We start from the raw sequence: 26721 nt of genomic DNA, 5'->3' as shown, positions 1-26721 counted from the left end.
ATACACTCTTAGTGGTGGCTTAAGTGTTTGTAACACCTACAGGAGGCAATTTAGCAGTGTCTGTCACAATTAAAATTGTATTTTAAAAATTGCATATAATTTAGTTGCCTAAAATTTCTTTTCAAAATTATAAATTTGGGAAGGAGATCATTTAAGGACTCCTGATGAGGGAACATTTAAAATAATATGGTGTTTTCTTGAGTTTTATTTTAATTTATTAAAAATTGTTTTGAAACTGTTTTTTGTTTGTTTTTTTAATTTGTTTGCAGCCCGAACCACCAAAGAAGCCATCTAACTGGAGGAGGAAGCATGAAGAGTTCATAGCCACCATAAGAGCAGCTAAAGGCCTTGGTCAGGCCCTTAAAGAGGGTGGCAAACTTCCTCCCCCTCCTCCACCTTCTTATGATCCTGGTATATGTCATATTGTTGACAGAAATTGTTCATGTGGGAAAGAAATATCGATAGTATTGATAGATTTCTTATAAATTTTAAGATATTAAACTTGTAATAATTGAACCTAATGAAGCATGATCTTTAAAGTTTTCCTACAAAATAATGGTGACAATCCAGGCATTCAGGCTTATAAAGACACATCAGTGTTGGACATAGAAATGCATTATCTTTTTATCTCAATACTTTATAAAGCATTTAATATCATTTAAAAATTATGGTAGTAACTATTAAATGTTAATATTGCAGGAAATTTTTTTTTTTTTTTTTTCGATACGCGGGCCTCTCACTGTTGTGGCCTCTCCCGTTGTGGAGCACAGGCTCCGGACGCGCAGGCTCAGCGGCCATGGCTCACGGGCCCAGGCGCTCCACGGCATGTGGGATCTTCCCAGACCGGGGCACGAACCCGTGTTCCCTGCATAGGCAGGTGGACTCTCAACCACTGCGCCACCAGGGAAGCCCCTCCAGGAAATATTTTAATCATGCATAATGTCTATTGAAATGTAGTCATTCAGTAAGATTCAAATAATTGTGTTGCCTGGTTCTTTGGTATCTTCTAATCTGGGAAGGTAAAAAAAATCATAATTTTGCTTCTAAAAATGTATTATTCTAGTGGGGTAACCACCATATAGACGGATATACCTAGATTATGCCCTAAATTCGTGTATTTTTATATTTTCTTCATTGGGTGGGTAAAAGTTTCTTGTTTATTGTTCCCAAAAGCAAGGCAAGATGCAGGCAACCACATATGAGATAATTGAGATGAAGAAAGATTTAAAATAGCACCGTTGACATTTTGACAGTGGTTAATGGAGTAGCCTCAAGAGGTAGTTATTTTAATATAACAAGTTAGCTGCATTAAAATTGTTAGTATTCTAAGTTGGGATTAATTTCTTAGTAAAGAGAAAGTTAGGTATGATCTTTATAAGGAGAGGCTGATAAACAATTTCTATAAAGGACCAATAGTTAATATCTTAGGTTATGCAGTCCATAAGGTCTCTGTTTCAACTCCTCAACTCTGCCACTGTTGCAAGAAATCAGCCACAGAAAATATGTAAATGAATGAATGTGGCAGTGTTCCAGAAACATGCACCAGGCAGGCTGGATTTGGCCCATGGGCCCTTGTTTGCCAACTCCTGTTTGAGTCTTAGTAATTAACTTTAATGCTATGAGTATTTCTGGAATGTTTCATTTGGGTTTGCATCTCTTCTATTTCTACCTTAATTTTCCCCATGAAGTTGAATTCTCTCTTTGTTTTAGAGGTATTTGTATATTGCATCTTATTCAACACAGTTATATTTCTCATGTTTATGTTAAGTCAGAGCGGGGGCGGGGGGCAGTTCTTCAGGATAATTTGGACTTAAGAAATTTTTTGATCTCTTAGTCCTGACAGAACAACTTCTTTGTTATTAGAGATTTTAGACCTATTTCACTAGTTAGCAGGACAAATTTCTGAGATTCAGGTGAGTGTATATTCTAAAGGGCAAAAAACTCCATCTCAAAAAGTAAACCTATTGAAATAAATTGAAGATTTTTTTTGACACTTCTAAGTTGTTATATTTATTTCTTCTCTGTATCTAATAGAGTTGAAATCTTTCACAGTGCTATAAAATTTGGTTCTTTCTGGGATAACTTTAAGATTTATTTTGTGAGAAGTTTTGTTTGTACTATATATTGCATTTGGGGAGAATATATAATCTGCAACATTTGCTGTTTCTTAAATTTGAATTAATTATGTTAGGAGATATATTTTTATTATTCCATCTGTTGGAATCTCTAAGAGAAAATAAAACTGTATAAAGTCTATTAAATTATTTCTTGACAGCTTTCCTCTAATTGAAATTAAAGATTTTAACAGATGAGCCCAAATTTTAAATTTTTATTTTATGTAAATTTTTATTTAATGTAATGTGTTATTAATGTGTTATTACTTAACCTAGTCTACCTTATGAAAACATATATTTGTGATGAAAACATATGGTAATATAGAAGCAAAATATAATTAACATTTTTCCTTTACTTATTCATTTTTATGTAGGGACGATTTTTTTGTAGGGACGATTTTTATGTAGGGATCTTTTTTTTCCCCTCAAATTTGATTCTAAGCTGGGAGAAAATTGTAGTTTATCGTATACTAGCATACTTTTTTTCTTAAATGTCTTTACTAAGTTTAGATAAGTCAGGTTGGGTGGTTATAAGAAAGTGAGAGTTTTTGCTTAGCAGTTGTTATTTATGTTATATGTCTTGAGTTACTAACTTATAACTCTTTATGTCCCATTTCAAGTATTATGTTACTAATCTGTTTCTTTTTTCTGTTTTAGATTATATTCAGTGTCCATATTGCCAGAGGAGATTTAATGAAAATGCAGCTGATAGACATATAAATTTCTGTAAAGAACAGGCAGCACGTATTAGTAATAAAGGCAAATTTTCTACTGATACCAAAGGAAAATCGACTTCTCGGACACAGGTAATCATTGTGGTCATTTCTACAAATAAATGAGAAAATGACTTTAAGTTCACAGTTTTGTGTTTATTCTTTATAGCACATTTAACTACAGTTTCTCACCCGCTAAAATTTATATATTACTGTTCAGGGATTTAGTAAGAAATTTGAATGGCTAGTTGAGAACAAAATTTGAAGTGGACTTGAGTTAGTAAAGACTTAAAAATATACAGATTTAAAGAGGTATTAGGAAAAAAGGGAGAAAATTAGTTTAAAATAGATGCAGCAGATTCAGAGGAAACTAGAGGGGTTAGATGAATGAGAAAATTGCAATAAAAATCCACATTTGAAAATCATGTAAGTTGTGAATGTTTCCATGTTATATATGAGTAACACATTTGAGGAAATGAAAACATGGGGTTACATCCAGACTGCTACTTTTGAACTTTTAGACAAATGACATTAATGTATGTAAGCCTTCATTTCTTCACCTGTGAAGTGGTAATCTACATAACTATAGTGAGAAGCAAATGAAATGATGTATGTGAAAGCACTTAGAGAACCATAAACCATATAAGGATTTTGTTATATTAAATTTATTTTTACACTACTGTTGTTTTTCTTTAAGCATATTGTCACATAAAAACTTTGACAATGTCATACTTTTAAGCAAATTTTATTTTTCACAAAGCTTTCATTTGTAAACTTTTTTTTTAGTACTGTAAACTTAGCAAACAGTAAATAATCAAATCTATTTTTTTGTTACTTATGAATAAAATATTGGATTAAAAGACCACATTGTAATTGAGACCTCCTTGAGAGAATCCTCCTATTGAATTTTTGTTAATATTATCTGAAATGGAGCATATCATTATTACCATCATCATTGTGGGGAAAGAATAGCGAAGAAAACTCATTTAGAATTTCCAAAACAAATGGAAAACAATGTATATCTTTTGAACAGTTAAGAACATCAATAGGATTTTGTTTTGTTTTAAGAATAAAATAGTAGAGCAAAGGAAATACAATAGAATGTGTGTATTCCAACAGCTTGGTGCCAAATGATTTGTAAATGTAAAATCCAAGTAGTTTTTAAGTTCCCACCTTAAATTTTATCAGTTCTGATACCATGCCTAGTCATATATATTTATTTCAGTCTGACCCCATATTTTCTCATCTGTATTCATTCAAGAAGTTTTTGAGTACTTTCTTTGAACCAGACACTGTACCTGGTACTGGATCTACATTAGTAAACTAAGTAGAGTACTTTTCCTAAACAGGCTTAAATGCTTCCTTGTCATATTTAGCAGCTGTAATCTGGCCTGATTACAGCCCACTTTTTGACCCTGCTCTAATCAAAATAATGATACAAACACAGTGAAGATCAGGTTTTTATAGGTAAAAACAAGAAGTTCTACAGTTAAGCTGTCATAATTCTTCACTAGGAATTTTATCAAATTTAGGCATGGTTGTATTAAAGTAGACCCATGAAGACATAGGAAACCAAAAATATCATCTAATGTATGCTAAATTACATGTCTTGTTATTTTAAAAGAACAAATTATTTTGAAATAACTCATGCATAATTTAGATCCTGCAGTAGTCTTTCACCAGATTAGGCTAGGCTGAGTTACCTTATGAGTTTAAAGCAATACGATAAGTATTTTATGATTTAGGAATTTTCCTAATCAGATTCTGATAGGAAATCAGATTCTGATAGGAAATCAGATTCTGATTTCCAAATCGGTATTCTGATTGATTCTTACCCTACTTATTCTAAAGTAATGAAGTTTTAAGTCTGGAAAGATGATATGCAATTTTTAATAAATATTTTTCTGATTATTAAAAGGATTCCTATTCTTTATGGAAAATTTGAGAAATATATATATTTTAAAAGTTATCAACATAGTTAACATTTTAAATATCTCTAAGCTCTTATTTTTTACAACACTTTTATTCAGATTTTTTCTTACAATTTTCCCGTTATTTTTTTTTGTAAATTATACACATAGAAAACAAAGTATAAAACATAAATACATACATAACCACAAGAAAGTTGAGAAATACAATATTGTTAGTCTTACAAAAGCCTCCACTAGTGTTTCACTCCCATAATGTAATGTTCTCTCACTCCTAGCCCCCAACACCCGTGAAGTAGTCACTATTTTGACTTTACATATAATCAATTTTTGCCTTTTTATATAGTCCGCAGACCACATTAATATTTTTATTTACTATAGCTTTATGAATTTTTTTTTAATTGAAGTATAGTGGGTTTACAATATTATATTAGTTTCAGGTATGTAGCATAGTGATTTAGTATTTTTACAGATTATACTTCATTTAAATTTATTACATAATAATGGCTATATTTCCCTGTGCTGCACAATATATCCTTGTTGCTTATTTATTTTATACATAGTAGTTTGTATCTCTTAATCCCTTATGCGTATTTTGCCCCTCCCACCTTCTCTCACTCCACTGGTAACCACTAGTTTGTTCTCTGTATGTGTGAGTCTGTTTTTTTGTTATACTCACTAGTTTGTTTTTTTTAGATTCCACATGTAAGTGATATCATACAGTATTTGTCTTTCTCTGACTTCACTTACTATGATATTCTCTAGGTCCATTTATGTTGCTGCAAGTGGCAATATTTAATTCCTTTTTAATGGATGAGTAATATTTCATTGTGTATATATGTATATACCACATCTTCTTTATCCATTCATCTGTCAGTGGACATTTAGGTTGCTTCCATGTCTTGGCTATTGTAAATAGTGCTTCAGTGAACACTGGGGTGCATATATCTTTTAGAATTAGTTTTCGTCTTTTCCAGATATATGCCCAGGAGTGGGATTGCAGGATCACATGGTAACTCTATTTTTAGTTTTTTAAGGAACCTCCATACTGTTCTCCATAATGGCTCTACCAATTTACATTCCCACCAACAGCGTAGGAGGTTTCCTTTTTCTCCACTCTCTCCAGCATTTATTATTTGTAGACTTTTTGATGATAGCCATTCTGACTGGAGTGAGGCGATACCTCACTGTAGTTTTGGTTTGCATTTCTCTGATAATTAACAGTGTTGAGCATTTTTTCATGTGTCTGTTGGCCATCTCTGTCTTCTTTGGAAAAATGTCTATTTAGGTCTTCTGCCCATTTTTTTTTTTTTTTTTTGCGGTACGTGGGCCTCTCACTGTTGTGGCCTCTCCCGTCGCGGAGCACAGGCTCTGGACAGGCAGGCTCAGTGTCCATGGCTCACGGGCCTAGCTGCTCCATGGCATGTGGGACCTTCCCAGACCGGGGCACGAATCCGTGTCCCCTGCATCGGCAGGCGGGCTCTCAACCACTGCGCCACCAGGGAAGCGCTCTTCTGCCCATTTTTCAGTTGGGTTGTTTGTTTTCTTCATGTTGAGTTGTATGAGCTGTTTATAAATTTTGGATATTAATCCCTTATCAGCCACATCATTTGCAAATGATTTTCTCCCACTCAGTAGGTAGTCTTTTTGTTTTGTCAGTGGTTTCCCTTGGCGGTGCAAAAGCTCTTAGGTTTAATTAGGTCCCATTCACTTATTTTTTCATTTATTTCCTTTGCCTTAGTAGGCATATCTAAAAAAAATATTGCTATGCCTTATGTCAAAGAGTGTTCTGCCTGTTTTCTAGGAATTTTATGGTTTCTGGTCTTACATTTAGGTCCTTAATCCATTCTGAGTTTATCTTTGTATATGGTTTGAGGAAATGTTATAATCATTCTTTTATATGTAGCCATCCAGTTTTCTCAGCACCACTTAATTAAACAGACTGTCTTTTCTCCCTTGTATATTCTTTTTTTTTTTTTTTTTTTTTTTTGCGGTACGCAGGCCTCTCACTGTTGTGGCCTCTCCCGTTGCGGAGCACAGGCTCCGGATGCGCAGGGTCAGCAGCCATGGCTCACGGGCCTAGCCGCTCCGCGGCATGTGGGATCTTCCCGGACCAGGGCACGAACCCGCGTCCCCCGCATCGGCAGGCGGACTCTCAACCACTGCGCCACCAGGGAAGCCCTCCCTTGTATATTCTTGCTTCCCTGTTGTAGATTAATTGACCATAGGTGCATGGGTTTATTTCTGGGCTCTCTCTTCTGTTCCATTGAGCTAGGTGTCTTATTTTTGTGCCAGTACCATACTATTTTTATTATTGTAGCTTTATATTATAGTCTGAAGGCGGGGAGCATGATACCTCTGGCTTTGTTCTTAGCTTTATAAATCTTGATATCTGGTAGAACTTTTTCTCCTACCTTCTGTTTTTTAAGGTGGTTTTAGCTAATTTTTGTCCTTTGCATTTTCACATAAATTTGAAATTATCTTTTTAACGTCATTGCACACATGTGCACATACATACCCACTTGTATTCGATTTTTGATTAGGATTGCATTGAATCAGCTGGGATTGAGTTTATATCTTCACTGTCTTGGGTTTTCCCAGACTCAATATTATCAGTCTTTTTCATTTTAGCTGTTGTAGTGAGTGTATGGTGGTGTATTGTGATTTTAATTTACATTTCTTTGAAAACCAATTAGTTTTAGTAGCATTTTGTGTTCTTTTTTTTTTTTTTTTTTTTTTTTTTGCGGTACACGGGCCTCTCACTGCTGTGGCCTCTCCTGCTGCGGAGCAGAGGCTCCGGACGCGCAGGCTCAGGGACCATGGCTCACGGGCCCAGCTGCTCCGCGGCATGTGGGATCTTCCCAGACCGGGGCACGAACCCGTGTCCCTGCATTGGCAGGCGGACTCTCAACCACTGCGCCACCAGGGAAGCCCTCGTTTTGTGTTCTTATTGGTCATTTGTGTTTTCTGTGAAGTATCTGGAAGGTTTTTCTGGTCCTTTTTTTAGGTTCTCTTATTGAATGAAAGCATGTGTTAAGTATTCTCAGTCTTTTCTCAAATGTGTATTAACGATATTTTTTTCCCTTCTGTGTCTTGGCTTTTTTTTTTTAAGGATGGCTTTTGAAAAGCAAAAGCTTAAAACTTTGATAAAGTCTAATTTATAAATTATTTCTTTTATGATTTTTTTTTCTTCTTGGTTCTAAGGAATCTTTACCCTTACCAAGCTTGCAAAGATTTTTCTCCTTTATCTTCTAGAAATTTTATAGTTTTAGCTCTTACATTTAGATCTGTGGATTATTTCAAGCTAATATTTGTATGATGTGAAGTAAAGGGCAGTTGTTAATTTTTTTCTATATGGATAATCTGTTGTTTCGCACCATTTGTTGAAAAGACTTCTTTACCCAATGAATTGGCCTAAGCACCTTGTTTGATCATCAGTTGAATGTATATTTTTAGTTCTATTTCAGGACATACTGTTCTGTTCCATTCATCTGTATGTCTGTTCTTTTATCAATACCACACTATTGCCATACTAAATATTATACCATATAAGCCGTAAAATCATGTAGTCTAAATTCTTCAACTTGTTTTTTCTTTTTAAAATTACTTTGGTTATTCTAGGTTGTTTACATTTTATATAAATTTTTTTGTTTTGCTAATTTCTAGAAAAGTCTACTAGTGCTTGATTGAAATTACATTAAATATATAAATCATTTGGGGAAAATTAACATCTTAATATTGAATTGTCCAGTCCATGAATTTGTTATATTTCTTGCTTATTTAGGTGTTCTTTTTTTAATTGAATATAATTGATGTAGAACATTATATTAGTTTCAGGTGTACAACCTAATGACTCAATATTTGTTTATATTACAAAGTGATCACCACAATAAGTCTAGTTAACATCCATCATCATACACGATTACCTAATTTTTTTTCTTATGATGAAAACCAAAATTTATTTCAAGAGTGTTTTCCTTATCTTGTTTGATCTTGACGTTGTTTCTAATCTTGCACCCTACTATTTTGTTAAATTCACTTATTAATTATAATAGCTTATTGTAGATATCATAGGGTTTTTCTGTGTACACAATCATGTCATCTGTAAATAAGGACAGTTTTACTACCTCCTCTTCAATCTCTATGCCTTTTTCTCCCTGTAATAATTTATTACACTAGCTAGAATTTTCAGTCCAGTGTTGAGTAAAAGTTGTGAAAGAGAGTTGCTTTCTTCCTGTTCTTAGGTGAAAACCATTCAGTTTTTCACCATTGAGTACGATATTGCTGTGGATTTTTGTTGATGCCCTTTGTCAGGCTGAGAAAGTTCTCTTCTAATTGCTGAGAGTTCTTTTTTAAACCAAGAATGCGTTTTGCATTCTGTCAAATGCTCTTTATCTATTGAAATACCATAGTTTTTCTGTTACTCTGTTAATGTGATGAATTGCACTTATTTATTTTCAGATAAACCAACTTTGCATTCCATGAATAAATTCTATTTTGTTATGAAATATTGCTCTTTATAAATTATTGGATTTGATACGCTAAAATTTAGAATTATTGCCTCTATGCTTGTGAGAAATATTGGTGTGTAGTTCTCTTCGTTTGATGTTTTTAGCTGGTCTTGGTATCAGGGTAATGCTAGCCTCATGGATTTGCAGTTATTTCCTCCTCCATTTCCTGAAAGAGCTTGTAAATTCTTTTTTTGTAGACTTTTACAGTAATGGTATTATTCCTATTGTGTATGTTTGCTAAAATTCAGCAGTGAAGCCATCTAGGTATGGGTTTTTCTTTTTCTCAGAGCTTTTCATCTACATCATTTTCTTGGGTAGATACAAAGCTGTTCAGATTTTCATTTCTTCTTGGTGTCAGTTTGGGCAATTTGTATCTCTTAAGTAATTTGTGTAATTGGATTTATTGACCTAAGGTGTTAACTTCTTAATGTAGAAATATGTTGTGATATCCTCTTTTTCATTCCTAATACAGGTATTTTGTATTCTCTTTTTTTCCCTCTGGTTAGTTTTTTTCCCTTGATTATTCTGTTTAGAGATTTATTGATTTCATTATATCTTTTCAGAGAAACAGCTTTTGGTTTTATTGCTCTAGCATTGCTTTAGTTACATCTCAAAAATCTGAATGTGTTTTTTTTCTTATTCAGTTCAAAACATTTTTAAATTTGTGACTTCTTTTACTCAAAGTCTAGTCAAATATGAGTCATTTACTTCCAGATACAGTCATCCCTTGGTATCTTTGGAGGACTGGTTCCAGGAACCCCACCCCACGCTCCCTGCCCCACCAAGGATAAGTCCCTAATGTAAAATTGCATAGTGTTTGCATATAACCTACATCCTTCCCACATATTTTAATCAGATCATCTCTAGGTTACCTATAATATCTAATACAATGTAAATGATATGTAAATAGTTGTAAATACAGTATAAATGATATGTAAATAGTTGTGTGCATGTGGCAAATTCAAGTTTTGCTTTTTGGAACTTTTTGGAATTTTTTTTGACCTGTGGTTAGTTGAATCCATGGATTCGGAACCTGTAAATGTGGAACCAGTGGATATAGAACCCGTGGATACAGAGGGCCAACTGTGTTTGGAGCTGTTCTAGATGTTTTGTTGTTGTTGTTTTAATTCTGTTCTGGTCTGAGAATGTACTTGGTAAGATTTTTATCTTATTGGGATTTGTTTAATTGCCTAGCATGTGGTCTCTTAATGAATGTTCTGTGGCATATGAAAAGCAGAGTGTATTCTGCAGTTGTTGGGTATAAAGTTTTATAAATGTCAGTCAGGTAAGGTGGCTGGTAGCTTCATTCAGATCTTCCATGTTCTTTTTATTCCATCATTTACTAAGAGAAATGTGTTAAAATCTTTATGATTGTGAGCTTTTCTATCTCTCATTAATTTTGCCAGTTTTTGCTTCAAGTATTTTGAATTTCTCTTATTAAATGTGTTTTACATTTACAAATGTTATATCTTCTGTATTTATTGATTCTTTTATCATATGGAGTGTCCCTTTTTGTCTTTAGTGACATTCCTTGTGTTGAAATTTGTTTCATCGATAACATAGCTGTTTCAGCTTAATTATCCTAATGTTCCTTCTATTCTTTAACTTAAATTTGTAGATTTGCATCTTCTGTAGACAGCCTATAGTTTTCTTTAATCCATCTGACAACCTCAACCTGTTTGTTGAAGTGTTTTGGCATTTACACTTAATGTAATCATTGATATGTTTGTGTTTAGGTCTGCTATGTTGCTATTTTCTATTTTGTCTTTATTTTTGTTTTTATTCCTCTGTTACTTCTTCCTTGCCTCTCTTGTTTTAGTAGAAGACATTTTATTTTCTCTATTGGCTTTCTAGCCATAAGTCTCTGTATTTTTTAAAATCGTTACTCTAGGAATAACAAGATGCATCTTTAACTTAACCCTGTCTATTGATATGTTTATATACCTCTCACCAATCTTAGTGCTGTTGTTGTATATATGTAAAACTCTGTAGACATTATAAAGCCATCAATACTCTTGATGCGTATTGTTATAAGTGTTATACTTACTGCTTTAAAATCTGTCTTTTAAAGAAATTAGGAGAAAATAATATGTGAACATATATTTATACGTATATAGGCACACACACTGTATATATTTATGCATACATGTATATACTCTGCATTTTATATTTACTCACACATTATCATTTCCAGACCTCTTCATTTCTTTTTATAAATCTTTGTTGCCATATTTAGTCATTTTCCTTCAGCCTGAATAAGTTTCTTTAGCCTTCTAATAGTACAGATCTGCTGGCAATGAATTCTCTGTTTTTGGTTATCTGAAAAAATGCGTATATTTTACCTTCATTTCTCTGTTGAGATTCCCTATATTGTTCATTCACTGTTACCATATTTCCCTTTAATTCTTGTGTATATGTTCCTTTACTTTTTGAACATATTTATAATAACTGTTTTGAAATTCTTAATTACAAAGTCTTACACACCTGTGCCCACTTGAAGTCAGTTTCTGTTGACTTTTTTTGCTGAATATGGGTCATGCTTTCCTGTATTCATTTTCCTTTTCTTGTCTCCCCTTTCCCCTTCCCTTATGCTTCCCTTCTCTTTCTCGTTTCCTGAAATTAAACCCAGAGATACACAGTTTCCAGAAGGACTGCTTTTGGATGATTTCCAATCTCTTAAAATCCTTTTTTTAAATCTATAGGAGGATTATATCTGTATCTATAAGGAGGATTATAGATTATCTATAGGAGGATTATACAGCTGCTTCATTTCTCCACCATTGAATTTGTAATCTGTTATTTTTAATTTCTTCTTCTAATTTTCTGTGTTACTTTCTATAGTTTCTAATTCCCTGTTGATATTTTCAAAGTTGTCTTTTATATCTTTGAATGTAGTAAGCATAATTTTTTTATGTTATGTGTCTGATAATTGTTACATCATGTGACCTTTATGGATATGTTCTTGCTTTCTTTTTTCATTTGTGGTTCCTTATGTCATTATGTTTGTAATTATTATCGACCATTTTCTGCTGTTGCCCTTAAAATGTTATTCTCGAGGATTAATCTTGTGAAGTGCCTTTTTCAGAGAAAATTTGTACTTGTTTATTCCAGGTATCTACCAGTCTGGAGACACATTAAATTAAATTACTGGCTTTAGTTTGCTGTACCATCTAGTAATGCATAATCATAAAGCAAATCCATGTGATGGCCAGACCCTGTTACAATCTCACATGGTGTTGGCCTGGCAGTTCTTTTTCCTCTCATGTGACATTCAGTGCTTTTAAAATGATTTTTTATACTTTCCTGAGCATTTAAAATTTTTTAGTTGAAGGGTTGGTACAAATAGTACCTTTTACCATTTTATCAGAAATGAACGTCCTCCACGTTCTTTAAGTTTTTTCCAGTTTCAATAAAAAGTCTTCGTAAATATAAATATGTTACTAACACAATTTATTAGATTTGTGATCTGTATAAAAACACATGAAATAATCACCTCACAAATACTTATATGACGAATGAAATATGTATTGAGTATAACTATAAAATCAGAGTTTGTTCTTTTGATCATTAAAGTAAATTTATACAAAATGGTTGCTAGCTAGAGTCATCCTGAAAGCCTACCAGTAGAATTTCAGCTTGATGTTGTAGAATAGATAAAATACAGGTCAGTAAGGAAGGAGTCATATTATCTAGGTCAGGGGAACAGCAAGTTACTGAGAGACAGATGAATATGTTTTAAACAAGAGGCATTCAGAGTAGTATGAGGATTCAGTAAGGAAACTAACGTGACTAGTTTTGGTTGAAAGTAATAGGAAATATTATAGGAGATAGATAAAGTTGGGCTAGGTTCTGGTCATCTCAGATCTGACCAAAAAATTGAGTAAAATAGTAGGAGGTCTCTACAGAGGGGAAAAACAAAGCACCTTTTGAAAGGAATATTCTGCCTTTTTCTGTTTGTAAGCCATTAATTAATAATAGTAATTCCTAATATGTGAATAAAAATTTCTAGTACCGGTATATAATGCTGCCAGGGCCCTTCCTGCCTAAAATTTGACCTCTCAATGTGTAATATGCTATACCAGTATCTTTTATTAATGCTAATCATTTTGCTCTGTTTTTGGTAATTAGCACAGTATGAGTGGATCACCAATCCTGTTTCTTAATCCAATTTTATTGACCCTGTTTTTAGTAGACATGCCTCTAATATTTTGACAAATCTTTGTTAGGTCTTTTTTTCCATATTGTTAGTTTTAAAATCTTGCCTAATGTCTTCATTAGCATTGGTATTTTAGTAGGAGAGACTGACACTAACCAGAAATACCCCTTAGGTTTTCAAAGAAACAGTATATTTATATGGCTCATCTCCAAAGTCTCCTAGTCATTTGTTCATTTGACAGACAGTTATCGAAGGCTTTCTAGTTGCCAAGTGCTTAAGAAATTGCAGTTTCTGGCATTATACTTGTTACTTGTCTGTGTGTGTGTGTGTGTGTGTGTGTGTGTGTGTGAGAGAGAGAGAGAGAGAGAGAGAGAGAGAGAGAGGGACCATTTTACCAAGATTTGTTTTTGCAAAAGGTCAGATACTGAATTTTGAAGAGAGATAATATTTGCGTTCAAAATTTGTGCTTAGCAGTTTTCATTAGTAGCACATCTTAAATTTTATACTGATTATAGGTTGTAAATATGATTTGATTTTTGAAAATTAGGTTTAAAAACAATTTTTCTCATTAAGTCCAAAGCAATCTAAATAATGCATTGGGCTCAAGTACACATACATGCAACCACAGTAATCACCTTATAGTTGGAGTATAGGGCTAGAACTAAGGTGGCGTGAGTCTTAATTCCTATTTTGTTGTTAAGTTGGGGTGTAACCCTGGGCAAATTCACTTCTTTATCTTGGAGTGGGTGTTCAATAAGATTCTTTTAAATTCAGTAACAGAGCAAAATTTGGCTCAAGTAAGAGACAGTAAAATAAAATTAATGGTGATATCTCTAGAGAAGAGAGAAAAAATGAGAATAAACGAGATAAGCTAAAATACCCTATCTTTCTCAGCCCACATTCCATTCATCTAACATGGTCTGGTGAGGTTAATAAAGCCAGAATTAGCTCTTTCTCTCCACATTGGGGCAATAATCCATTAAGCAGCTATTGTAAAACTTGTTCAGACTGATAGGTACTCTTATGAATTTTTATCAGTAAGAAATATGACTGGATTATATATATGAAATATAAAACCATACCCAGGAGCATGTAAGAATCTTGACCTTTAAAGCTACACCACTGAGTGAGCATCATTGGGCATTTCGAAGTTTTTCTGTTATTATGGTTGGCATTTAAAATCTTAACATTGAGGGCTTCCCTGGTGGCACAGTAGTTGGGAGTCTGCCTGCTGATGCATGGGACACGGGTTCGTGCCCCAGTCTGGGAAGATCCCACATGCCGCGGAGCGGCTGGGCCCGTGAGCCATGGCCGCTGAGCCTGCGCGTCTGGAGCCTGTGCTCTGCAACGAGAGAGGCCACAGCAGTGAAAGGCCTGCGTATCGCAAAAAAAAAAAAAAAAATCTTAACATTGAGGAAATTTTTTTTCCATTTCATCCATTTTGTTTTCTTTGAATGGGGAAAAGTTGCTCTTAGTTTATTTTAGCAGTACAACATCTGAGCCAAACTTTTAGTACTCCAGTTTTGAGAAGAAACATATTTTGGGAAACCTCTCTGTGAGGTGATATATTTTAACCTACACTTTCTAAATTTGGATAATTCAGGAACTAATAAAAAGATTGCTCATTTAAGGTAATGTATGCTTTTGAAATACTGGTTTACAATCCATAATCAAAGAGTGATGATGATCAAATATTTTATTTTCATTATTTTAGTATAAGCCTCCTGCACTTAAAAAGTCCAATTCTCCTGGAGCCACCTCATCAGGATCTTCACGATTACCACAGCCAAGTGGCACTAGCAAAACTGTTGTAGGTAATGAGATCCATAAAATAACTTGATTTTTTTTTTTCTTTTAACAGTGTTGGTACAAAAGGAAATGAATATAGTATTCTGTTATGGATTATTCAAAATTTATAATTAGGATGAGATGTGGAGGATAAGTAATTATTTTGGTTTAGAAATAAAGTAACTTTCAGTAGCTTCTACTTTAGATATTTTATAGTTCTTTTTTTTTTTTCAGCTATATGTCTACCCTCCGTGTTGTAGTGATATATCATCTCTTGAGAATAGTCAACCAAGTTCTTTTCTTGATTCTTTGACCACAGTATTTTTCCCCTCATTTCTACCTTTCCCCCTCTGAACTTGACAGTTATCCTTAATAGACAAATATTTAATGATTTGAAGAAAATATTGATTACTGAAGTGTATCTTTATTTGTATATAAATTGTAAGAAAGAAATACAGAAATTATAAATGAAGGATGTGTATGTTGTTCCCTGGAAATTTTATTCAATTTTTTTTTTTCTTATTTGATAACTCATTTTGTTCTTTTGCCACAAAGATTTATTGCCACTAAAGCACCGTTTTCCTTGTCAGATGCTCTGTTTTATGTGATTTTTGTTTTTCAGACTGTCGTTAAAACTAATACCTTTTTTATTATAAGGTGTTCCTTCAGGTAAAGTGTCTTCAGTTAGCAGCTCTTTGGGAAGCAAACTTCAGACCTTGTCTCCCTCCCATAAAGGGATAGCAGTCCCTCATGTAGGGTAAGTCTACATTGAATTTAATTTATTAGTGATACATACATATATACATACACACACGAAACTAAGGTTTTATTTTGTTTAGGTAATTGGCTTTTTCATTAATCTTAATTTCTAAGTTTGTCTTTTAACATATTGCTCATCAGGATCAGAGACACTGCTATTGAGAATCTAACTTAGTATAACCAGTTAGGAAGAAAATCTGCTGGCATTTATCAAGAGTCTTAAAAACATTCATATCTTCGATTGAATAATTTTATTTCTGGGAATCTAGTCTAAGGAAATCACTTAAAATATGGTAGATTTTTATAATCATTATTTTTTAAGCACGTATCAGGCACTGTGCTAGACGTTTTACATTATTTTTATTAAAACTACCCACTGCCATAGGATGAGAGGATCAGAGAAGCAGAGTGATTCACTCAAAGCTACACAGCTGTTAAGAGTTGGAAGCAGGATACAAATTGGAGTCTCTTTGGCAGTAAACATTGGTCTCTTTTCATGTTTTTACTATAAAGTAAAAAAAATAAAATCACCTAAATGTCTAGCTTTGTTTGAATAGCAAATTGTGAAAATCTTCAAAAGGATATTATACAATCATAAAATATATATAAATTTTAAAAAGATGATCCTGCTATTATAGGAGAAGTATGTGGGATACAAACTCCATGTATACTTTGATAGAAGCTATAAAAATTTAATAATTTTAAAATACTTTTTGTCTTTCTATGGTTTTATATACATGGCTTTTAATAAAGTAGCATAATTAAGCTTTCAACAATTATTTTAATCTGGGAAAATTTGTTGATAACACTAGAGTTTTTAATAGAAGTCTTTCTATTCCAGTAGAAACTCACTTTCCATTTTGATAAACTAGAAAATTAAGGCATTGCCATATGATTATTAGAATGTGGCCTTATTCTTTATCTTTACACATACTGATAAAGTTGATTTAGGAAACATAGCATACCTTATTTTCAGATCTAGTTTCTCTCTTTGGTTTTTATGTAGGGAATATATATGATGGTATCTATCCATAGAGACTAACTGCCTTTTGTTTCCTAATTTGGACTACATAGAAAGTGTAAGACCTAAAAAGAGTTTAATGTAATTATTGTAGAAAAAGAACGAGATCTGATTAGTTAAATGTCTTTCCTCTTTGCTGTGCTTCCAAAAAGAAGAGACAGGCTATCCTTAAGAAAGAGACAGGTTATCAGTAGAACAGGTGGTTGAAAAGTTAAAAAGTTCTCATCTTCCAGTGCTAAAAAAAACTCATCGATTTTTTTTTGTTTGTGTTGCTTCTCTGCTGAGTTGGCCCACTAGATATTTAACTGAAGTATAGACATAGCAATATGTTTTAACTTTACAAACAGTAGTTTCATTTAGTTGATTATGAATTAAAGGCTGGTAGTTTTTTAGTACCTTTCCTATCATACTGGTAATTTTATCAGTTGACACTATTAAGTTGTACTGACACTGTTTTTAAAAGAGGACATGTGAAGCTGGCTGGTAAGATGAAAAGGGTTACTGACTTTGGATTAGAAAGCTAGGCTTCTAGATCCTACTTTGCCCCTAAATACCTATATGACTTTGTGCATATCTCTTCTCTATCTCGCTCTGACAACTTTCTGTGACTGCTTACACCTTGACAGATGATCTAAGAAAATCTGACCAACATTTATTTATCTTTAGGAGAAAATTTTTTACTAACTAGCAAAGGCTTTAGGCACAAGAATTTTATAAGTTATGTGCTGCTACAGTGCTATAAAGATTTAAAATTTTTGGTGGTCCCATATTATATTAAACTGTCAAACATAACAGTTTAAATCCCAATTTTATATATGATCCTTATGTGTTAAAGGCATTGTTTCCAACTACTGGAAGGAGAGTGGTGATGTGTGCTTCTGATCAATATATTACTGTATTAACTGGAACATTACTGTATTACTATATTGAATAGAATCCTTCATGACTATTTAGTGGCACAGCTGGTTATGTTTTTTAGATTATTGAGGTAATGATTTGTCTCTTGCCCTTACTAGATTATAAGCTCTGTGATAGCAAAGCCCTGTGTCTGCTTTGCTTACAGATATAACTACAAAATGTAAATAGTATAATGCTTGGCATATAGTCACACAAATTCTTGGTGAATATATGAAAAAAATAGTGAATCAGTAAATTCCTCATTTGTCAATTTTTTGACCCATCACAGAGTCATGGTCTGGTAGTGGTAAGAAAATTACAGAGGTTTATATGATAATAATCATTTTTATTGACACAGATAATTCAGGATTGAGTAAAGATAGAATTAAGACATCTGACTAGCTGTGATGTTCAAGCAGTTGAGCACCCTTCTGAGATTAGTAAAATGAGTCGTTTTAGTGGCTTGATTATTTAGAGCCTGGTATATATAATCTTTATTGTGGTCAGCTTTAATCATACATATCAGTGGTCTGTAATGTTTAGTATATATTGGAGTAATACCACATAAAAAATTATCTTTTTACTTGGAAAAATTCTCATATGTTTGATAATGCTAGACAACCTGTGGGTTGACTGATTTAAACAGAATTTTTATTTAAGAAAAACATACCCCTGATAGAAAATTTTTTTCTTAGCTAAAAGATGATTTTCTTTACTCCTAGAGATTTTAGATGTATGATGAAACACAGAGCTTTTAAATAAATATTGCCATGCTTGAATTGTATCAGAGTTTACATAGTCATTCCTTGAGAATTGTGTTTTGTTAATGGTTAATTACTAGCTTAAATGAATACTTCAGCTGATAATTTTCAATAGCTAAAGTATCAAATTTCAGATATTTACTTCTGTTCAGTTACTCTGAAAAATAGGAGTTTACTTTGAGATATAATGTAATAGATATGGTAAAACTAGAGAAACAGAATGCATGTAATGAGCACTTTTTAATAAAAAAAAAATTAGTTTCTCATACTTTATATTAACAAAAGTGAGAAATAAATGTCTAGTTTTTTTGTTTGTTTTTTGTGGTACACGGGCCTCTCACTGTTGTGGCCTCTCCCGTTGCGGAGCACAGGCTCAGCGGCCATGGCTCACGGGCCTAGCGGCTCCGCGGCATGTGGGATCTTCCCAGACCAGGGCACGAACCCGTGTCCCCTGCATCGGCAGGCGGACTCTCAACCACTGTGCCACCAGGGAAGCCCAAATGTCTAGTTTTTAAGTATATTTTTGTATGAGTGGAAGCAGGCTTTTCTTATAAGCCAATCTTTTGATGTGTGTGGTTTGTGTGGACCATTATTTAGATTTTTCTGAATTTCTCTCTCTTTTATTATTGATCTAGAAATGCCACAACCTAGAATTTCAGAGTTTGGCTTCTTTTGTGGATAACAATGATTTAGGCTGTTGGACTAGGGAAGCTCACTTTGCCATGGAATTGAGATACTACATTATCTGTATAGGATTGATGAGTTTAGGATTAAAATTAATTTGTCATTAATTTTATGACAGATTTCAAAACTTTGAGTGCCTCAAAGTATCAGAGCTATAGATGTCTACAAAGATACAAAATACCACTTGATAAATTTTTTCCCCAAATTATTTCAGACATCATTTTTTTAAATTTTATCTCTTCTGCTTTGTTACAGTCGTACAGGACTGAGTGGCTTATTTTCTAAGGGTTCATTCTAATGGTATCAACAATAAACAAGGACCTTCCCTAGGTTAAAGTTTGTCTCATTAGAAATAGATTGATACTGTTGCCAAATATTTTTTAAAATGCTCATTCAGCTATGAGTATTTGGAAAGCCTGCCAAAGTATTGTTCCTTTCTAGATATACTAATGATATCATAGCAGTTACATGCAGCTAGAGATAGTCCTTTTAAAAAGTCTAGGTCAAATTGAAGAGTTTATCATCTATGGAAATGTATTAGCTTGACAAAAAGTTGTGTTTTTGTCTAGGAATACAGGATAATCTAGTGATATTTATCATAACTTTATAGTAAAATTTTAAAGATCATCATTGAAATCTGCCTTTCATTTAGATTTTCAAAATCTTAAAATACTGGCATGCTTTCATGTATGGAATTTTGATATTTTAGAACAGGTGATATTTTTGTACTTGTTTTTTATTTTTATTTTTTTGCGGTACGCGGGCCTCTCACTGTTGTGGCCTCTCCCGTTGCGGAGCAAAGGCTCCAGACGCGCAGGCTCAGCGGCCATGGCTCACGGGCCTAGCGGCTCCGCGGCATGTGGGATCTTCCCGGACCGAGGCACGAACCGTCTCCCCTGCATCGGCAGGCGGACTCTCAACCACTGCGCCACCAGGGAAGCCCCCAACAATTGTTTTTATTGGAACATTGCCACACCTAATTGTTTATATATTGTCTGTGGCTGCATTCATGCTACAGTGACAAAGTTGAGTGTGACAGAGATGGTGTGGCTCACAAAGCCTAAAATATTTACTGTCTGGGTTTTTACAGGAAAAGTTTGCCACTCCCTTTTTTTCTGAATGAGCGAGTTGTCATAGGAATTAGATATTTATAATTTGAAGGTATGGGTTTTAAGGATTCTTCATTTATTCCCAAGGATGGAACTGTTTTTAAGTCATGTGGAATATCTAGGAAGTTAGGCCAAAGATTAGTGTTCCCATGAACCAAAGGGTTTTTTAAAAAAAACCTTTTATTAATCCATTCAAACACATTTCTGTGGTTGAATTGAAAGAACAATAAGGGATTAAAAATACTTTCATGTTGATTCTGACCAAATCTAGGTGCCAATTTCAGGACATATCCTTGAATTTCGTATGGGATTCTATGTTATGTGTAGAATTGCTTATTCTGCACCAAATTTACCCTATGTAGGTGTGCTTGCTTGGCTTCAAAATACCTTCCTTTTTTTTTCCTTAGCAGTAGCAAGACTTCTTTTACTGCTGAATGGATTTGTTTATTCCTGCCTTAATTTCTTTCAGACCTTGGGTGTATCACTGTCATTACTGAATTGGACCCTTTAAAAGAAAAATAGCATAGAGGCACTCTAAAAACATTGATATTGATAGTCCATAATTATTACTATCAAATTGAAATTTCTCAAACTTTGTAAATAATGTAAAAATACATTATAAAGTAGATTTCTCATTGTACTTTTTCAAAATTTATTAACACAGTAACCCCTGATGTAGATAGATGTATAAGTTCAATATTAAAATCAACAAAGGTGATTTTTTTTTTCATAACTTGAAACATCTAAGGCCCCTGAGGGCAGGCCAAACATGTAATAGAGAACTCCTGGTTCTTTTACTTGTTTTATTCACTTCCTTAAGTCAGTTACTGATGGTGTGCAAGACCAAGAAAGACATAGAGAAGGAAGGAACTTTGACCAAAGAGCAATCAGTTGGGTTTAAAACTTTAAATTGCTTTTGAAAATATGTCACTACTTTTGCAAAGATTTCAGTTTCTTTTCAAATATCCCTTTATCTTGCTCCTGCTTTGACTTATCTTTAGTGCTACTGAAGGTATAGGGACAGAAAAGAAGGGGTTTAATAGAAAAGGAGACATGAGCAAAGAAGTGTTCTTGTTCACTGAAATAAATATGAAGATGGTAAATGGCCTGGATCCGAGTCAGTTTAGGGAACCATTTAAGTATTTGAAAGGTCTTCTTTCATAAACTGATAATTTTACCTTTTAAATTTTTTATTGAAGTATAGTTGATGTACAATATTATATGTTTCAGGTGTACAACATAGTGATTCACAATTTTTAAGGTTATAATCCATTTATAGTTCTTATAAAATATTGGCTATATTCCTTGTGTTGTTCAGTATATCCTTGTAGCCTGTTTATTTTATACATGGTAGTTGGAACCTCTTAGTCTCTTGCCCCAAACTCTCCCTCCCTCCTTCCGTCTCCGCACTGGTAACCACTAGCTTGTTCTCTATATCTGTGAGTCTGTTTCTTTTATGTTATATTCACTATTTTATTTTATTTTTTAGATTCCACATATAAGTGATACCATACAGTATTTGTCTTTCTCTCTCTGACTTATGTTCACTTAGCATAATAATACCCTCCAAGTCCATCCATATTGTTGCAAATGGCAAAATTTCATTTCTTTTTAAGGCTGTATAGTATTCCGGGGTGTGTGTGTGTGTGTGTGTGTGTGTATTCATTACATATGTGTGTGTATGTATGTGCATATATATGTATATATCACATCTTCTTTATCCATTCATCTGTTGATGGACACTTAGGTTGCTTCCATATCTTGGCAATTGTAAGTAATGGCACTATGAACATTGGGTGCATGTATCCTTTTGAATTAGTGGTTTTTTTTGATCTGTACCCAGGAGTGGAATTACTGGGCCATATGGTATTTCTATTTTTAGTTTTTTGAGAAACCCCCTTACCGTTTTCCACAATAGCTGCACCAGTTGACATTTTCACCAATAGTGTACAAGGGCTCCCTTTTCTCCACATCCTCACCAACGTTTGTTGTTTGCGGTCGTTTTGATGGTAGCCTTTCTGACAGGTGTAAGTTTTGATAGCTCATTGTGGTTTTGATTTGCATTTCTCTGATGATTAACAATGATGAGCATCTTTTCATGTGCCTGTTGGCCATCTGTAGGTGTCTTTGGAAAAATGTCTATTCAGGTCTTTTGTTTATTTTTTTTAATGTTGAGTTGTATGAGCTGTTTATATTTTGGATATTAACCCCTTAATGGTCGTATTACTTGCAAATACTTTCTGCCATTCAGTTGCTTGTCTTTTTGTTTTGTTAATGGTTTCTTTTGCTGTGCAAAAGCCTTTAAGTTTAATTAGGTCCCAGGATAATTTTAAAATGTATTTAATTACCCCAACATTGACTATTATTTCATGGTATTTAAAATATATATGTAAGCAAAATTTATATGTAAAAACACTTAAATATATAAATTCATTTATATAAAATTATATTTATTAAAAATTATAGAAAATACATTATGTATAAATTTATGTATTATATAATCTTGATTACATTATGAAATTTTTAAATTTTATTTTTGTACGGTTAGACCTTGATAATAACATAACAGTAGCAGATTTTACTGGAACATAAGTTCAAGTGATTTGAGCTTAATACAACATATGCTAACATTTAGCCTAAGTAACATTTGAACACACACATACATATACATAGGTAGATATATCAATTGAGTTGAATTTCATAACACAGGTATGTGGTATGGTAAAATCATCATTGGAACTGCCTTTTAATTACGTTTTTAAAATCTGAAAAATACTAGCAGTTTTTTCATATATGGAAAATATGTAATATTCCCACTAGATAATTACCTTTAGATTTTTATTAGATTTCACTCATCTCCTTTGTTTTATCGTACATAAGATTTTAATAGTTCTTATCATGTTAGAGGAATCCATTTTTAAAATGTTTCTAAATTTTTAAATTTTAATTGCAATAACTTTTTTCTGAGGTAGAAAGTAAGAGCTTTTATTTCTTTTTCCAAATCCACAGATGCCTTTTGTGAGATAAACACTGTTTGGAACAATAATGTTTTGATTGTTATTAAGTAATTTAAAGAGAAATCTGATTTCTTAATTAAAATTCGAAATAGGTGAATTTTCCAGTAATCTCTCACAAATAAAGCCCATAAAATTAATATTCTGAGACATGAGTCTCAGAATTAATGTTCTGAGACTAATGTCTCGGAAATTTCAGAAAATTTGATACATATACATATATTTAATGGAGGCATCTAAAAAATCCTTTAAAATGTTTTTGGGAGTATGATGTAAACACCTAATTTAAGTATCACCACCAGCAAAATATTAATATCACCTTTTACATCAAAATGCCTTCTATGTATAGGATACTGAAGGAACAGAAAGTGGATAAAATGTGTCCTTCCTTAGAGACCCTTATTATCTAGAGGAATGAACAAATTCTTTTTAGACACTAAACTCCTTAGTAAGAACAAAGCATCAGGTCTGTCTTATTTGCCACAATATCCTCAGAATTTAGCACAGTGCCTGATACATAGTAGGTGTTCAGGGTTTAAATGAGTTTAAAAAAAAAAAATCCCTTTAAAAAAACTATACTTTTTTTTTTTTTTTTTTTTTTTGCGGTACGCGGGCCTCTCACTGTTGTGGCCTCTCCCGTTGCGGAGCACAGGCTCCGGACGCGCACGCCCAGCGGCCATGGCTCACGGGCCTAGCCGCTCCACGGCATGGGGCATCTTCCTGGACCGGGGCACGAACCCGTGTGCCCTGCATCGGCAGGCAGACTCTCAACCACTGCGCCACCAGGGAAGCCCGATACTTTTTAAGTTATCAAGCAGTGATGTGTCATTCAGTAGTCATTTAAGACAGTTCTAGTTTCCCAATTTAATTTTCCCTGCTCCCTACTATGAATGGATATTGGTTGGTGATAATAGAATTTGTTTGATGTAAAACAATGAGTTCTTTGCAAACCTGTAGTTTTTCTGTTATTCACTAGCCGGAAATCCTTTATACTTTTGGTTAAAAAAAAAAATTAGTAAGCTTCAGATGGCATGGCCACTTAACATTTTTACATGTGATTTTTAGAATTGCCATCCCCATTTTCATAGGATCATGTTTTACATTTCTCTGGATAAATTTTAGAAATAGTCATTCTTTGTTAGAAAGTCAGATAGGGATAAAGATAAAAATACATTATTTGATTCATTATTTTATATTTGGAATTTTTAAAGGTAGGGGAAATCATAAAATAAAATAATAAAGAAGAAAACAGAGAAAGGTTCTATGATTCAAGGAGGGGGAAAATTAGATTATTTGTGAGCTCCACAAGAACAAACGTCAAATCTGTCTTTATTTACCAGACTAACAACTTTCAGTTCATCTCTGGCTTCACAAATTTTCTTTGAAACAAATCCTTCTAAAGTTTTTTTTATTGATTCCATTGCCCTGCTGTGTATAATTAGTGTGGGATTTGTTAGGATATTTATCAAAACTGGCAGGGTGGCCTGCATAGTCAGAATATTCATATCTAATAATGGACATTGTATGAACTATCTGAGGATTCTTTTTTGACGTTAGTCCTTACCCTGGCAGATAATTAAGAGCTTGGGGGTTGGATTTCTGATGAACCAGAATAATGTCTTAAAAAAATTTTTTTTTAATATAAAGAAACAAACAGTAGCATTCTCCTTATGGGTACACCTTTATATATTTTAATAGTAAGATGGACAAGTTAGGCCCTCCACTTCGAACTGGAAGACATGTGCAAAGGTTGCATGACAGTGATACAAAATCAGACAGTGCCATCAAAAGACATGAGTTATTACCCATTTACAAGTAAGTATTTGTAACTCAGTTTGATTAATCTTTTTCAGATATTTCCTTAAAGGCTTTATATAATGGAATACTGTAAATTTGTACATTCCTATACTTAAATTTTTTTTATTTTAATCATTTTTAAGCCAAGAAGTACTAAATACTCTTCTAGGATTTATCACACTTTGATTTTTGATGAACATTTCTATTGTCCTAAATCTGATTTTAGAGCTTTCATTTTATTCCATTAAATTTTAATTTTTAGAGGGTTGAAATAAGAGTCACCTTCAATAATTGTTATTTTTATGAAGCTCTTTTTTAGGAGTAACATTTTTAAAAGAAGAATACGGGGAATATTACATCATATGTAACACTGTTAGATTATCTTTTAGTTAAGCAGACGATAAATTATTATAAAAAAGCTGGAGAAAAAAGAAATCTTAGAAAACATTCAATCCAGGATCCTCAGTCTTTTTGTTAGATGGTTACAAATTCCACATAAAACAGGGAAAAGGTTATGACACTGCCAAGCACACTCCCCTGTGTGTACTGGCCTAGCAGACTGAGTGAGGCAAGAGTGGCAGTGGCAGTCTTGGAGCTCTCCTGCACAGGCCTTCAAGGTTTACTAGTTTGGGCCCCCAAACCAAGTCTAGCCCTCTCAACTTAAAATGATGAACTTAGGGTCTCATAAGTTAAACTACTTATTAACATTGAAAAATATGTTGTTAAATAGAGTTTGCTTAGTTAAATTTTAAACCAAGGCCCGCTACAACATTCTCTTAACACTAGATTATAATAAATTTAACTAGATATACAATAAAACAAAGATGGGAAAAGTCTTTGATGCATTAGCAGCCGTCATGTGTTATTTTTAAGTAGTTGGTGATAAATCCTAGAAGGAAAAATTTGTGCCCTGAGCCTTTTTCTTTGTACTCCAACTCTCTGTACCCTCTGAAGCAGATCTCAAAGAAACAGTGATTAGCAGTGAGGTAGATTAAGTGCAGTTCCAAAATTAAACCTTCTTTGTTATTGCTTGAACTACAGCAGGCAGACTATAGATACATAATATGGGTAGCACTTTTCAGACTCTGGCCAGGAAGAAAAACGTGTTGACCATGTGAGACTGGGGCAACGTGTTTTAAGTACTGCTCAAAATGGTTCTAGTTCTCCAGTCTCTTAAGAATGGTTCTCAACATTCCGATTCTACTTCATAGATATTACTAAAAGTACACGATTGGCATTGAATAGTGGCAGCTGTAGTTGATAACCTTATATTTTTCTTTAATTTTTAAAATTTTCTAATTATTTGAATAGCTATTGATAATGAAGTTGTGTGTGTATATGCATGGGTTTGTTTGCATTATCTATATATCTCATATACATATTATATGAAGGTGATAGGATTTCTAACAAGACTTTATTCTAGAGCCCCCCCAAAAAAAGAAATGTGTCCTTCCTGATTCTCTTATAAC

The 26721-nt window shown here is 33.4% G+C and overlaps 1 protein-coding gene across 2 annotated transcripts in view; it reads left to right on the top strand.

Annotated features, from left to right (window-relative positions):
- The window catches only part of ZC2HC1A (zinc finger C2HC-type containing 1A), a 68019-nt gene that overhangs the window by 22828 nt on the left and 18470 nt on the right, over positions 1–26721 (top strand). The window contains exons 4-8 of one of the 2 annotated variants that reach the window (XM_089899026.1): positions 270–411; positions 2772–2920; positions 15137–15236; positions 15868–15967; positions 25154–25270. In XM_089899026.1, coding sequence (XP_089755152.1) covers positions 270–411; positions 2772–2920; positions 15137–15236; positions 15868–15967; positions 25154–25270 — 608 coding nt within the window. The remainder of the gene's footprint in view (positions 1–269; positions 412–2771; positions 2921–15136; positions 15237–15867; positions 15968–25153; positions 25271–26721) is intronic. The other variant, XM_022566641.2, reaches the window with a different exon arrangement.

This window comes from Delphinapterus leucas, chromosome 17 (genome assembly GCF_059928025.1).
Source record: "Delphinapterus leucas isolate spDelLeu-1000000601 "Yukka" chromosome 17, BTC_Dleu_Yukka2, whole genome shotgun sequence".
Classification (NCBI taxonomy): Eukaryota; Metazoa; Chordata; class Mammalia; order Artiodactyla; family Monodontidae; genus Delphinapterus; species Delphinapterus leucas.
This window is presented reverse-complemented; position numbering and strand designations above follow the sequence as displayed.